Source organism: Zalophus californianus, chromosome 16, assembly GCF_009762305.2.
Source record: "Zalophus californianus isolate mZalCal1 chromosome 16, mZalCal1.pri.v2, whole genome shotgun sequence".
Lineage (NCBI taxonomy): Eukaryota > Metazoa > Chordata > Mammalia > Carnivora > Otariidae > Zalophus > Zalophus californianus.
In genome coordinates, this window is record NC_045610.1 from 11,592,955 (window position 1) to 11,606,377 (window position 13,423).

Genomic DNA, 13,423 nt, shown 5'->3' on the forward strand with positions numbered 1-13,423 from the left:
TGGTGCAGCCACACCCACGAGGTGCTGTCGCGCATGCATCCGAGGTGCGGACACTGTGACGCACGCAGCTCACGTGGTGGGAGGACTTGGCGTTCACACGAGTGGACAGAGGAACATGCAGTAATAAAATAGCTTTCCAAAAATAACAGATACAAATTCATCACAGACTATGCTTTTCACTGCAGCCTTAAAAGGCATTTTTTTTTTTTTTCAACCCAACCTGTATAGCCAGCCAGCATTGGGCAGTCGGTGGGCGAGGCACCCCATGGTCCTGCCTGGAGGGTGCCCCTGGGGCCTGGGGTCCAGCACATTCTTGGCATTCACTCCAGCATGGGTGGGGACGGGCTGCTGCAGACTCCATGGGCCGTGGGTGACACACCAGTCCCCACATCTCTGCCTTATCTTTGGGAGCCGTGATGCTGCCAAGCCGGTCTTAAGTTCAGGGGCTCGGCTCCTCCCCCAACTGAAAGACAAAAGGCCATCTCCAAGGCCCCCCCAACCCCCCCATGTGGCCTCCATTTTGGAGCTGAACAATTAATCCCACGAAGCTGGGGATCCCTAGCAGCAGCTTAATTCATTGCAAAGTGCTCGGGCCGCCGCCCCCCTCCCCCACCCCCTCTTCCCCATGGCCATAACCAAACCTTAACAGGTAAGACCAGATTAGGTCAGGGCTCACAGCTTTCTCCTTTGAGGGCTCAGGGACACTTGGTGTGTGCTCAGACCTTTTCAGCTGGGACTGGTTGTCTTTCCAGCCAGAAGTAGAAACTTGATGCTTTCTCTTTTTTGCAGTCTGTTAATACTGTATCTCTGAAAGATTCCAGTTTTGTCACTTTCTATCACAGTATTGGGGAAAAGCCAGAGAGCTGGCTGGTTGGCTTCAGAGCACAAACCAAGGCACTTTCTTCTGAGCTTCTGAGCTTTTAAGGAGATGGGAAGCAAAACCGGATTGCTGGCTTGGGAGATCAGTTCCTGTGAAGGTGGTTCATACTCGCCGATGGGTTCCCCAGCAGCTGAGTGTTACCAGCTGGGCAGCAGCATGAGATGCTGACCTGCCTTGCAACACCAGGTCCGGGGAGGTGGGGGCACACGTCCGGCACTGGTGGAAGTGGGTGGTCGGTGTGCAGGCAAGTTCTTTAAGGCTGCCCTCAGCCTCCAGAAACACGTTGCTAAACTGTAGCTACCCTGGCACTTGGGGTGCAATCTGTTGGCCTCCCTAGGATTTGAACTGGGCTGTGTTGTTTGTTGGAGGTGGAAACCTACAATCCCTTGAATATAGCAACAAAGAAGTTAAAAGCTAGATGGGAAATGACAGGGGGCCTATCACGGTCCATTTCCAAATTCTGGTGCCATTCATCCTGTAACTTCAGCCACTGCAGTAAATCATGGACAAGTCACCAATTCTAAAATCTGAAGATTCCACCAGGGAAGCAAGATCCCTAGGGAAATGGGGAGGTGTGAGGCAGCAGCCCAGGTCGGAGCACCCCGAGGGCCGCGGTGCTACAAAGGCTTTGACTCCTCTCACACAGAGCTTCTGGAAATCACTACCGCCGGACTGCTAGCCTGATCAGCCTGCTCTCAACCTGGACCTGCTTGAAAAAGGGGTAGTTGGAGGCGGGGAAGCGGTAATGGGTTGGAACTAAAGTTGAAATAAACCCCAGAGAGACACTTTTGGTACCTGGGCCTTCAAAGTGAGTTCAGGACTGACAAAGTTAATAAGAAGCACGGATGTCCTCTATTTTCTGTGAAGTGTTTTAAAAACATTTTATTTGAGACAAACCTCAAATGAAAATTCCTAAAGAGCTCAGTCCCACTGCATAGGGCTCCCCACACCTTAAGATTTACAGATGTGGGACTTCTAGTGGGTTCCAGTTCACCAAAGTGGAAGGGATCTGGGAAGGGCAGCTCCACTGTCTCAAGTGCCTGCCCAAAGTGGCTCCGTCCCAGGACCACTTTGAAATCCCCCTGGAAAGAAACACTTGGCATCCAGCAACCCTTTGAAACTGCCACAATGGAAAGTTAGACTTTAACCAAAATTTCCAACCTGGAGTCTACCTACTGGTCCATGAAACCATGAAAGGACGACTCAAGGGAGACACGCCTTCCTCACTTGCTCTTTCTGAGGCCAGCCCCAGGATGGGACATACCTGTTCTGTTCACACCCGCCTGATCCCTTGCCTCAGAATCCTGGGGCCTCCAGAACCATCCCTGAGACAGAGCTTCCACAGAGCAAACCCTCTCCAAAGTGACATCTACTTCACACCATGGTAGCGATGGCTTTAGCTTCTAGAAGGCCCCATATGCCTGACCTCCTGCCTTGATCAGTTTCCCAGGTGACGGTACGGTTAAACTGTATAGAGTCCACAATGGTGTGAAACAGGAATGAAAAGCAACGGTGGTGCCGATGATCACTTTCAGTCTTGTCATCCGGACCCCAGAGACCTCTCCCGCCTTGGAGATAAAATGCTGTAAGGTCACGTCCCTGGGGGCGTAAGCAGAGAGCAGCGAGCCACCCAGTTAGCAAAGCGGCATCTTGAACACGAGGGACACTGGAGGCAGCAACAAGGGGGGCAGCCCATGGAGAGAAACAGGCTTCCTACGCAGCCCTCCCCACGTGCAAACACACACTTCGCATCTCGAAGCTGCCAAGCCATTCCTGGCGACTCTTCTGTGTGTGAACATATGCAATGGGCACAGGTACAAAGAAAACCCGTGGGATGTAGACGGACCATCTGCCTCAGTAGGTTCTTTCTCAGTCACAGCCTCAGAAGCAAAATCACACACCCTCTGCCAGGGCCGTGGGCCCTGACCAGAAGCCAATGGCCAGGGGCTGACGGGCCACACCCTTGTGCGTGAAGAGGAGCCGGGCCAGGAAAGGGCCGCAGGAGTGACGTGACACCAACGCCCCTCGGGGTCCTGCCTCCCCTACATGGCCTCCACGGTGCGCCACAGAGCCGACAGGTGGGCAGGTCTCGACAGCGAGACCCCAACTAGAGAACACGGCGCCCAGAGATGCGCACGTGCATGCTCAGGAGCAACCGCACTGTGGCTGGTCCGGCGGCACAACTGTCTCAGGACACGTTAAAAAGCAGTCATACTAAGAGTTCTCCCTACTTGGAAGAAAAAAGCAGCCATAAAAAAGAAAAAAAAAAGTATAAAAATTTCAAGGTTGCAAGAAACCCTCCTTGTACAAACCAATGGCAAGTGTAAGGAGCGTCAGGGAGGTCACGGCGGGTGAAGCAGGGGTTGTCTCCTTCCCCGAAGGGAGGACTCACATGGGGCTGGGAGTGAGCTGCTGTGAGGTGAGTGGACCTGGGGTACCTGCATGGGGCAGGAGTGAGCACTGGTGAGGTAACCATATTTGGGGGGCCTGCGTGGGGCGGGAGTGGACAGCGGTGAGGTGCATGTATTTGAGGGCACGGCGTGGGGGCAGGACTGAGCAAGGGTGAGGCCCACGTGGGGCAGATCCATGAAGACAGCCACATAAGGAGGCTTTCCTCCTTCCCGGAGGAGACCCTGGCCCTGGGTTCTCGCCAGCTGGGCTGCCCCCCCAGACCACGCAGCTGAGCAGAACCCCGCTGTCGCCGTGCCCACGAGACCCTGCAAGAGGTAGTGAAGTGGTTGCAAAGGTTTGCTGCGGGTGGAGGACTGGGGCGGGGGGGGTGACCTCTGCCGAGTCCCAGCATGTCTGCAGACCTTCCCCAAGAGCACAGTGTACACTCACTGCCGCCAGAAAGGCCGGTGGGCTACGCCCCGGAGGCCTGCTGGCTCCTCATCCCTTGCACCGTGCTGATGGCCTCATGGCCCAGAGGCCCCGCCTGTCTCCTGGGCCCTCCAGCTGCCAGAGTGGTTCTCACTCACGAGCAGGGACGAGCGCCCGACTCGAGCCAATCCTGCTGCCCCAGGAGGAGCAGCTGCAAAGTCCACCCACAGGCACTTCCGTGCCTAGTGAGGAAGCCAGGACCCAGACAGGGTGCTGCTCGCTCTCCCTGCAGGCCTGGGGCCCAGAAGGTTCCATGTCTGCCACCACCCAGCGGAAGCAGAGATGCCTCCCTCCACCTCACTCATTTGGGGGGCCTCCTCGGGGATGACGGGCTCGAAGGGGCCCGAGTGAAGGACCCCAGCTGGGATCTGAATGAGGCAATGGACGTTCTGTCGTCCTGTTTCCCACTAGACCGTTCCAGTGAACGCGGTGCTTCCCTTGATCTCGCCGCCCAAGTGTATGGGAGCTGACCGTGCCAGCACGCCCCTCCCGTCCGGGCTTCACCTTTCTGCCCCTCATCCCGCCGCATCGAGAGAGTGCTGGCTCTCTCCCGGCCTGCCTCCCAGGGCTCAGGAAGCAGCCAAGCGGCCCCCTCCCAACCCCAGGGGCCACTCCTCGCCTGGCAGAGTGGCCTGTCACTGTCCTTACGCCGGTGAAGAGCCAGGTGCCCGCCTCTGCCCGAGTCCACCTCCCAGACCGCCGGACGCCACCCGGGAACCAGGGCTGCCACCTTGCGTTCCCTCCCCCGATGACACCAGAAGTCTCAACAGCTCAGAGGACCGCTTGCTCACGCCAACCCCTCCCCTCCCCGTACCCTGAGTCATAGGTCTCGGTCACAGTGGCTGGGGCGGGACCTCAGATCTTGTACAAGAAGCTGGGGACGTAGTCGAACCTGAGTGTGGGGTGGCTGGTCCCGGGAGCCTCCTGCGTGTAGTGCAGCTTCAGCAGCTCGGCCAGGTACTGGACCACCTTCACATCTTCGTTCACCAGGCCCAGGTTCAGCTTCAGGAAGCTCGCCTGGCGGCTGGCAACCACTTCCTTGGTCTCCTTGTCATGGGCGGGCAGGTGCAGGTGGTGGCAGAAGGCGTAGAGGAAGGCCTTGGAGCAGAGCTGGGTGAGCATGCTCTGGACGTGCAGATAGTAGGTGCTGCCCCGCTTGATCTGAGTGCGGTGGTCGGCCAGCCGGGGCACCAGGGTGCCTCTGTAGAGGGGGCAGCGGAGGGCTTTGTTGTCCAGGTCCAGGACGCTGGTGTAGCGGCTGTAGCGGCTCAGGGCGTGGAGGGTGCCGGCGCCGGCAGGGGACGCCACTCTGAAACACACAGGCCAACGTCAGGGGGAAAGGCTTGCGGCTGGGCCTCCCGGCTCCGGGGCCGGCTCCCGCCAGCCAACGCCCACTGGCTCTTTCTGGGCAGCAAATCTGATCATGATGCTCTTCAAACGGCTCCTCACCCCCCTCGGGACCAAGTTCAAGTGCCTGGGCGTGGCCCACAGGCCCCGCGTGACCCAGTCCCCGCCTGTTACTTTCACAATGACTTCCTTGCAGCCATGCCACGCTTTCGGTAGGGCCTCAGAATCACGGGCCTGAATGCTCCACCCGGAACACCCTTCCCTTCCATTTGTACTTGCTTCTATACCAACTCAAACCTTACCTGGCCACCTGTGATTCCCTCCTTTGCTTCTCTACTCTTTTGCTTTGTGACCTCGGCCAAGTTCCCTAAGCCTTCTGAGCCCCATCTGTACGACAGAGATAACCGGTCCTGCCTCACACGGTCACTGCAGAGACAAAACTGGTCGTGTTTAGGACAGCGCCTGGCCCTCAGTCTCATCAGCCTGGCACCGAGCAGGGTGGTGCCGGCCACCTATCCCCCGTCTCTCCCACCGCACGGAGCTTCTGCGGGCCCGGGACTAGCTGATTTGGCCTCCTGGCCCACTGCCCGCTATGGCGCCCACGGAGCAGAGGCAAGCAGAGGGCTTGCTCAACGAGGGAAGGGGTCAGGGTGACCCGCCCTAGGAAGCAGCTCTTTAAAACCCTCTAGCATCAGTCTTCCCAGAGCAGCCAGAGTCTGCCAGCCTTGCAGTCTGGCAAAGGTCTAGCTGACCAGAGATTTCACGGACTGACCCACGTCTGGATTTGAGAGCTTGCATTAGGCCTCAGGTTATTTTGTACAGAGGACTGACAGGCACTTGGGGGACTAAGGCAATCTCGTTATATTTTTTCCTTCCTGGGTGGTGTCACGTCCTTGTACAGTTAGTAGCATCTACTATACACCAGGCGGTGACCTGGGGGCGGAAGAAGGGAGTGAGGCATGAGCCTGGTCAGCCGGGAAGAAAAGACATGCACACAGGACCCGGAGTGAAAGGGGGAGGCTGGGCCAGGAAGGTTCTGGAGGAACAGCCTCGGAGCTGGACCTTACAACAAAGGTGGGCTCCGAGAACCTGGGACTACACAAGAGCAGGGTCGCAGAGATGAGAAAACAGCCACATTGGCCGTGCGTCCCGAAGACCATGAGGCAAGCAGTGGGCTGTGGCCCCCATCACGGGGGCGACGAGGAAGCAGGACGTATAGGCGGCTCACTGGCTTCTCGGGGACACGGGCCTCCTCAGTCATACTACCAATGTGCTCAGGCAGTTCCCGAGGCACCCTTGCCCCGCAACCCCCACCCCAGGAGGGGCCCAGTCCGTAAGCCAAAGGCCTCCTCGAGCTGGGCACATCCAGCCCCCCGAGGTTCTGCACGGCAGCGAAGCCAGGCCTCACCCCGTCCTCCTGCTGCTCCATTCTAGCCACTGGTCGTGCTGAACACCTTGCCTCAGGCCCGGCCATTCCCGGGGAGCTCTGGCACCCCACACCTACCCCCACCTACAGAGCACAGCTTTTTCAGAAGATGCTGCTCCGTCTGACTCTTCCTCCATGTGTTTCCCCACAGCGCTCCTCACCAGGGGCCGAGGCAACATGGAAAGAGGTGAGCCCACACCTCTGGTCCTCGGCGGCACTGAGAGCCCCACGCTTCACCTCCCACACCTGTCTTAGATTCCTTACGGTCCGTCCCAACGCCGGGGGTAAGCTCTGGGCGGGCACGAACACGGAGGCCCAGAGAGGGGCCGTGGCTCACACAAGGTCCGCCAGCTACAAAGTGGTTGAGCCGGGACTCGACCGAGGCCTCTGACCGCCCCCCCCCCCCCCCGCAACTAGCACTTCTTCCCGTCGGTACTGAGCTCTGTCCGGGGCCTGTTCCTGCGACTTGGTAGCAATACACTGATCCTTCATTTTGATTTAAGATAATAGGAAACCAACGTGATTATCTGCCCATCTCGTACCCACAAGTGATGGAGCCAACTCACGAGCATCTCCAGGCAGGAGGCCTACTTTAGGGAGAAAAAACATCAAGGGCTAATGAAACTGGCAGTTGTGGGGGTGAGAGTCAGTTCATCATCTCAGCTGGTTTTAGCTGGAGTCGAAGTACCTGACTGGGGAGACACTCTCCTGGGTCACAGTTCTCGGATTCCAGATTAACCCAGCACAGGGGCTCAACCCCCTCTAGAGCGGAGCTCCCCCGGGGCAAGGAAGTTCACGGCCACACAAAGGCCCCTCTTCTACTACTACTCTTTAATGCTGATCCTCAGATGGGCCTCCTCTGGCCTCCCAGTTTCAACACTGGCGCTGCCTGCTGGGCTGACTCACCGCCGATACCCACAGCTCTGAGCACTTCAAAGGGCGAGCACAGCACAGGGCGTTACGTTCTTTCCAGATGTGACCCTTTCCTGCAGCTCCACACAGGGAGCCCCAGAAGCCCTCTCACAGGCGTGTGCAACAAGCCTTGTTGAATGAATGAGAGAGAGGAGAGGCTTGGTCCAAATCCACACAGCTGATAGGGGAAGCATCAGGACCTGAGGTCACAGCACCCACAGCGCCCCTCTCTACCCACCCCAGGCCACGACTCCACGGCTTTTCATCTCAAGACACGTTCAGATGGTGTCTGCTGCTCACCTCCCAGGATTTCCTTGGGAGAGCTGTGGCAAATCCAGTCCCCACTGCAGTGACACGGCCCCTAGGGAAAAAGGCCTCCAACCCCCACCACTGTATCTCACACCAGAGTAGGACCTCTGGAGGCAGACCTGGCTAATACCCAACATCCGTGCACGCCCAGAAGGTTTGAGAACATGAGCAACAGGAGACACTTCCCCACTCGGGGCTGTTTGCAACGCTCTCGTCTGTCGCTTCTGACGGGCCTCTCGGCTTCACAGAGGGATGCTTAAAGGCTCCAAAGCCGGGCTGGTGAGGGCCACACTCAGCGTCTACTGCCTCGGCCTGCCTCCCTTGACTCTGCACGCATCCCCGCTAGGTTATCAGAGACGCACTCACACTGATCAGGCACAGACCAGATGCAATGGGCCTTTCCACACCCGCTCTCACGAGACAGGTCTTGGCAACTCCATCTGCAGATGCGAACAGCCTCAGAGGTCAGGCTGACAGTGTGGTGACAGAGCTGGGACCGGCGTGAAGGACCGGCCTTTGAAGACCGTGCTTGCCCTGTCACAGGGACGCACCACGGCTGACTCGCCTTATGATTCTGGCAGTGGGCCGAGTGGCTAGCACTTCATAGTCCTCTATAAATATTCGGCAAACGATCATTCAGTGATCCAACCCTCTCATTTTCCTAGGAGGGAACAAAGCCTCGAGAGGAGGAGTGACGTGCTCAGGTGCCCACGGTGGATGAATACTGGTAGGGCCAGCCAGGGACTCAGACCACCTCACACCTCCTCCACCTCAGGGAGCCCGCCCACCAGCTACCCTCTCCTGCAGCCACAGACTTCATGAACTGATCACAGCAGGCTGCCCAAGGCAGCCCCGCCCAGGCCTCAGAATCCTCAACGCAGCCCTCCAGCCACGTACCCAACGGGACAGAGCTGGCGTAAGAGATGAACTTCTTCTGCCATCCTGGCACATTCTAAGGAGGGAATTTTGGGGAAAGCCCTCTGGGAAGGGCAAGACTGTCCTGAGCCAGGTCCCGGATAAGCCAGCTGACAACAGACCCATGTGCGTTTTACATTCTCCATCTCTGGGGGAGGAAAAGGGAAAAAGGTCAAGGGTTGGAGCGAGGGGAGTGACTCGGAGAAGAGGTATGTGTCTGCAAGGGGCACAGACCCATTCTTCCACCAAGATCAGGGGCAAAAGCAATCCCTGAAAAGCCCTTGCCTTGCTGGGACAAACGGGTTACACCCGAGCACAGAGCTGGCATCAGCAGAGGGACCGGATCCCGGGAGGAAGGACAAAGTCCGCAAGGGCGCCCCGTGCAGCCTCTCACTCCTGAGCCTGGTTCTGCACCCATAAGCGAGGACCCCGCTCGGTGGTCTCCTGTGCGGCCCGGGGAAGGGGCTGGTCCAGGGGTCTGGGCCACGTCACACCAAGTCCCCATGTCATCACTCTTCCCCCACACTGGCAAGCTCGCCCTCCTGGTGCCTCCAGCGAAAGACCCCAAGCCTTCCCCAGGTGCCCCTCTCCCTCGCTTCCCACCCGTCACTCAGTCGCCCCCCCTTTGTTTTCTTAGAACGCGCGACGCACCCGCTGTTGGCACTCTCCTCTCTGGCACCTGTCTCCCCTCCTCAGCTATGAATTCTTCCAGGGCAGTGGCCTTGCCCAGGTACCTGCAGACGGCACCCCAGCACCCCACCAGTATGGCTAGTGAGCCGAGGCAGGCCGTGGAGGTGCCGCTTGCTTATTAAATGCCACCACCACAACCCCGGGGAAAGCTTTTTTATCCTTTTAATTTACTGTTTAGTTTGAACACGCAGCAAGGGTCAGAGCGAGGGCCGGGTGGCTTCTGCAAGAGGGGCAAACGCCAGGCAACTCGGGTGGCAGGGACCTCACTGATACTAGGGACCGATGCAAAAGGAGAGTCGGAAAATTGGAACAAAGAGTTCCTGATTGCAGTGTTCTCTCTTCCCGTGCAGCACGGGAAGCACAGACTGGCTGTGTCAGCACCTCTGTTTTACAGATGTGCCAAGTGGGGTGCAGAGAAGGAAACGTGGAAACTGAACACCGTGCATACCCCGAGGGAAAGAGACCCTTGGGCCCAACAACTTGCCAAGCAGTATCTGGAAAAAAGAAAAGGAGTCTACTGCAACACAAGTATTGTGGGAAAATGAGATAGAAAGCAATCAAACAGAGAAAAGAGGAATTGGCTCTTCTGTTTCCTTATGAACAACACTTCTAGGGAAAAAAAAAAAGACAGCCTCCTAAGGCAAATAGGACAGTGGAGTGAAAGCCACCGGCGCCCCCTGATGTCCCTGTCACCAGTGATGGCTGCCACCTTCTGAGACAACCACGGCCCTTTCTCAGAAGCCAATGTCTCTTCAGTCCTTTACACCATAGTGTGAATTTGAGAATCAGCGAGAACCTGAGATCTCCAAGTTCGGCTGTTCCCCAAACCTTGCTGGACACCAGATAAACTCCAGGTCTCACCCCAGACCAAGTGAACCAGAATCTCTGGGGGGTGGGACCCGGAAGTCCATGATCTAAAAAAACTCTCCTAAATAATTCTGACACGGCAGATCGCAGACCAGGGCTGGCAACCACCACCTCGGAACGGCAACCCCTCATGCAAGGAACGAGGAAACAGAAGGCCAGAGAAAGGAAATGATCTGCCAAAAGTTACAGAGTAAGCTGGTTAGTGTTGAGGGCCCAGTGTGGAAGCCAGGTCGCCCAATTCCGGGCCCACCTCGCGACCCTGTGCACCTCCCCCAGAGAAATGTACGTCTGAAGCCTCGTCTCTAACGGGACAGGGCCCTTCCCCACCGCGGGTAACCAGTTACCTCTGCAGGCCAATAAGCTTCCACTTCTGAAAATCCATGATATGCAAAGGAGAGGAGACCCAGTGCTTCACCGGCTTGGCGAAACGGCTGTGGCTGGGGACAAAGATGGACAGCGCTGTCACCAGCTTTCTCACTATGGCCTCATCCTCCCCTAGGACGACAAGTGTCCTCCCGCTGAGCAAGGAGTAGATGGCCGGGTGGGCAAAGGGGTACTGACGGATGAATTTTAAGGCGTTCTGGCCAGCCCTCTTTTTATGCCTCTCGGAAGAGGGGCCGGTGGGGTGAGCAGAAGAGGGAGTCCTGTCCGAGCTGGTGGAGGCTACACTGCTCATGTTGCTGGTAGTGTCTGAGCAGTTGTCCAGGCTGGTCTTACTGGCATCCCGGCTCGCCAGCAGGCGGTTCGGATCCAGCTCATCAGCAGGGAAGCCTTCGGAACTGTTGTCTCGGGAAGGGCTGGCATTTTCCACGGCAAAGTCCACGTGGAACCCCTGGTCCTTCTGCATACAGCGCTGCGGAGGGATGCTCACTACTCCGTCCCGCTCCGAGGGGGTGTGGGCTGGAGTGGAGAGGGGCACCCGCAGACTGTCACTCTCCTTCCCAATGCAGCAGGAGGAGTCTATTTGTGACAGGGGATTTTCTAAGCTGCCCTCCTCTGCTTCACCCAGCTCCGGCGGGCTGACGCTTGCCTGGAAGTGGATGGCTCCCTCACTATCATCTGCATACGATTCTTCTTCGTTAATGGCACTTGGGTAGCTGGCCTTAAAATCGTCCGGGATGAGGGCCTCCGAGGGGCAGGTGCTGAGGACTTCAATACTGTCCTCGCTGATGGTCCTGTGGCTGACCGCTTTGCTCCGGACCACCTGGGGGCTCAATGGCACCGTGAGGCTGGTCTGGCTGTCAGACTTAGGCAGCACAGGGGTGGACTTCTCCGTGCCCAGAACCTCGATGCTTTCGCCACTGCTGATGCTCCCTTTCATATCCGTATCCAGGAAATCCAAGTTTTCCTGGGGGTCAAAACTGCTCACTTCTGTCACCTCCGCTTCCCTGTACTCATCTCCAAGTTCCTGCTCCATCTTGATCGGCACGGACTCCACACTGGACTTGTAGGAACCAACGCTAATTAACACTTGAGGAATCGGACATTCTTCCAGAGACCTAGAAGGCGGCCTGCCGGGAACGGGCCTAGGGGGTGCGCTCTCTTCTTTCTCTGCCACCCTGTCATCGACCTCCGCAAAATCTTCAAAGAGGAAGTTTGTTATATGCTGTTGTTTTAGAAGTTCTCTGTCAATCTGGCTGGTCAGGAGGTAGCACAGGTCTCCTCTGAACATGTGCTCTATGTGGCTGAGCTGAGCCAAGGTCTGGGTGAAATACTCAGTGTCACAGAGCTCTTCCAGGGTCTTCAACTTCTTGTCAAAACACTTGGTGGACTTTGCTTTGATGAGTTTCGGGGTATAAGCAGGTCTGCAGGTGTAAAGGTCTGGGTCAGCAGACTCATCAGGGTTAGAGGTAGTGGCTGCCTGGCTGGCCTGATCCTGGGTGTGCTCCGTCTCCCCAGAACACAAAGGAGACCCCTTCAACTTCCGATGAGGGTACGAGCGGATCTGCTTCAGCAGGTCTTGATGTTCAATGATGGACTTCTCCACACTAGCCAATTCATTGGCTTTCTCAATTGCCTGAGATGAGTAAAAGCCTTTGTCATTGGCCTTCTTCTGGATCTCCGTTTCCGTGTGCAGCACTGTCCTGGTGTAATCCAAGTCTTTCAGTTTTTTTTCAAGTTCTCCCGCAAATGCTTTCCTGTTGCCTGTCTTCAGGCACTCGGAAGCTTTGGAAAATTCAGCTGAGAGCTCCTGAAACTGCTGCATGATTTTGTGCTGGTCCGCTGAGATATAAGCCATGCAAAAGGGCCTCACAAAGCCCCGGGCCTCCAGGTCGTACAGGGTAAGGTGGTGCACATACGCAAAGGCTCCCTCCTTGGAGTCTCCCAGCACCACCTTGGAGTCCTCCACAAAGTTCAGCTTGGGGTAGGCAGAACCAGGGGGATGGCCCACAAAGGAGGCCTGGTAATCCACAGACATGATCCGCAAGGAGAAGTAATTGAGATCGAAAGTACCAAAAACTTTGGTGTCATTGGGGATGGTCAGCAAGGGTTGGGGTCCCACCTGCTCGGAGAACTCGGAAATAAGGATGAAGTCCCGCGAGAACTTGGCCCCGGACAGTTTGGACCATGGGTTGGCTCCCTGGCTGGCGAAGGGGAAGAGTGGCACCGAGTACTCCTCGGGCAAGGCGGGCTCATTGTAAGGCTCCTCCTCGTACTCCTCCTCTTTGGTGAAGGCCACCACGTCAGGGGCGCTGATCATATTTTTAGATATACGGAGAGAACATTGAGAGGAAGGGAGAAAGAATGAGGGGGTAATCAACGCAGGGAAGCAAGGCCTCAGGAAGAGGAAGCAAAGTCCCTGCGGCCTTCTTTGCGCCCTCAGGGGTACTAGGCTGCCCCTCACACTGTCGAAGACTGGAACTCCCACAGTCCCCTCAGAGGTATAGCTCCTCCAGAGCCCTCAGAAGCCCATGGACTCCGCAGGTCCAGGAGACCCGGTAGGCCGGTTGCCCTCCTCTTCCTCCTCCTCCTCCTCCTCCTCCGGCGAGAGCGTCCGGCGCAGGACACCTGCAGCGAGGTCACCGGCACTCCCCCGAACCCACCGCGACAGCAACAGCCGAGCCCTGAACCGGTGCCTAACGCGGGGCGACGGGCCGCCGCAGGGGCCAGTCAAGCGTTGCCGCCCCCACGGCCCGAGGACAGAAACCGTCGCGGCTCCGCGGACGCCACAACCCGGGGCCAGCTACCGCGGCGCC

The 13,423-nt window shown here is 57.4% G+C and overlaps 1 protein-coding gene across 3 annotated transcripts; it reads right to left on the minus strand.

Moving 5' to 3' along the window:
• Positions 1–100: 100 nt before the first annotated feature.
• Positions 101–12,958, minus strand: SMCR8 (SMCR8-C9orf72 complex subunit). 3 transcript variants are annotated; one of them, XM_027567892.2, is made up of 2 exons: positions 10,571–12,958; positions 101–2,479 (listed from the first exon to the last, which is right to left on the minus strand). In XM_027567892.2, exons 1-2 carry the CDS (start codon positions 12,925–12,927, stop codon positions 2,284–2,286), a joined length of 2,553 nt encoding a protein of 850 aa, XP_027423693.2. In that variant the 5' UTR covers positions 12,928–12,958; the 3' UTR covers positions 101–2,283. The 3 variants fall into 3 exon arrangements, with proteins under 3 accessions (XP_027423693.2, XP_027423692.2, XP_027423694.2); XM_027567891.2 differs by having other exon boundaries at positions 2,337–5,069; XM_027567893.2 differs by lacking the exon at positions 101–2,479 and adding an exon at positions 5,082–5,533.
• Between the last annotated feature and the right edge of the window lie 465 nt (positions 12,959–13,423).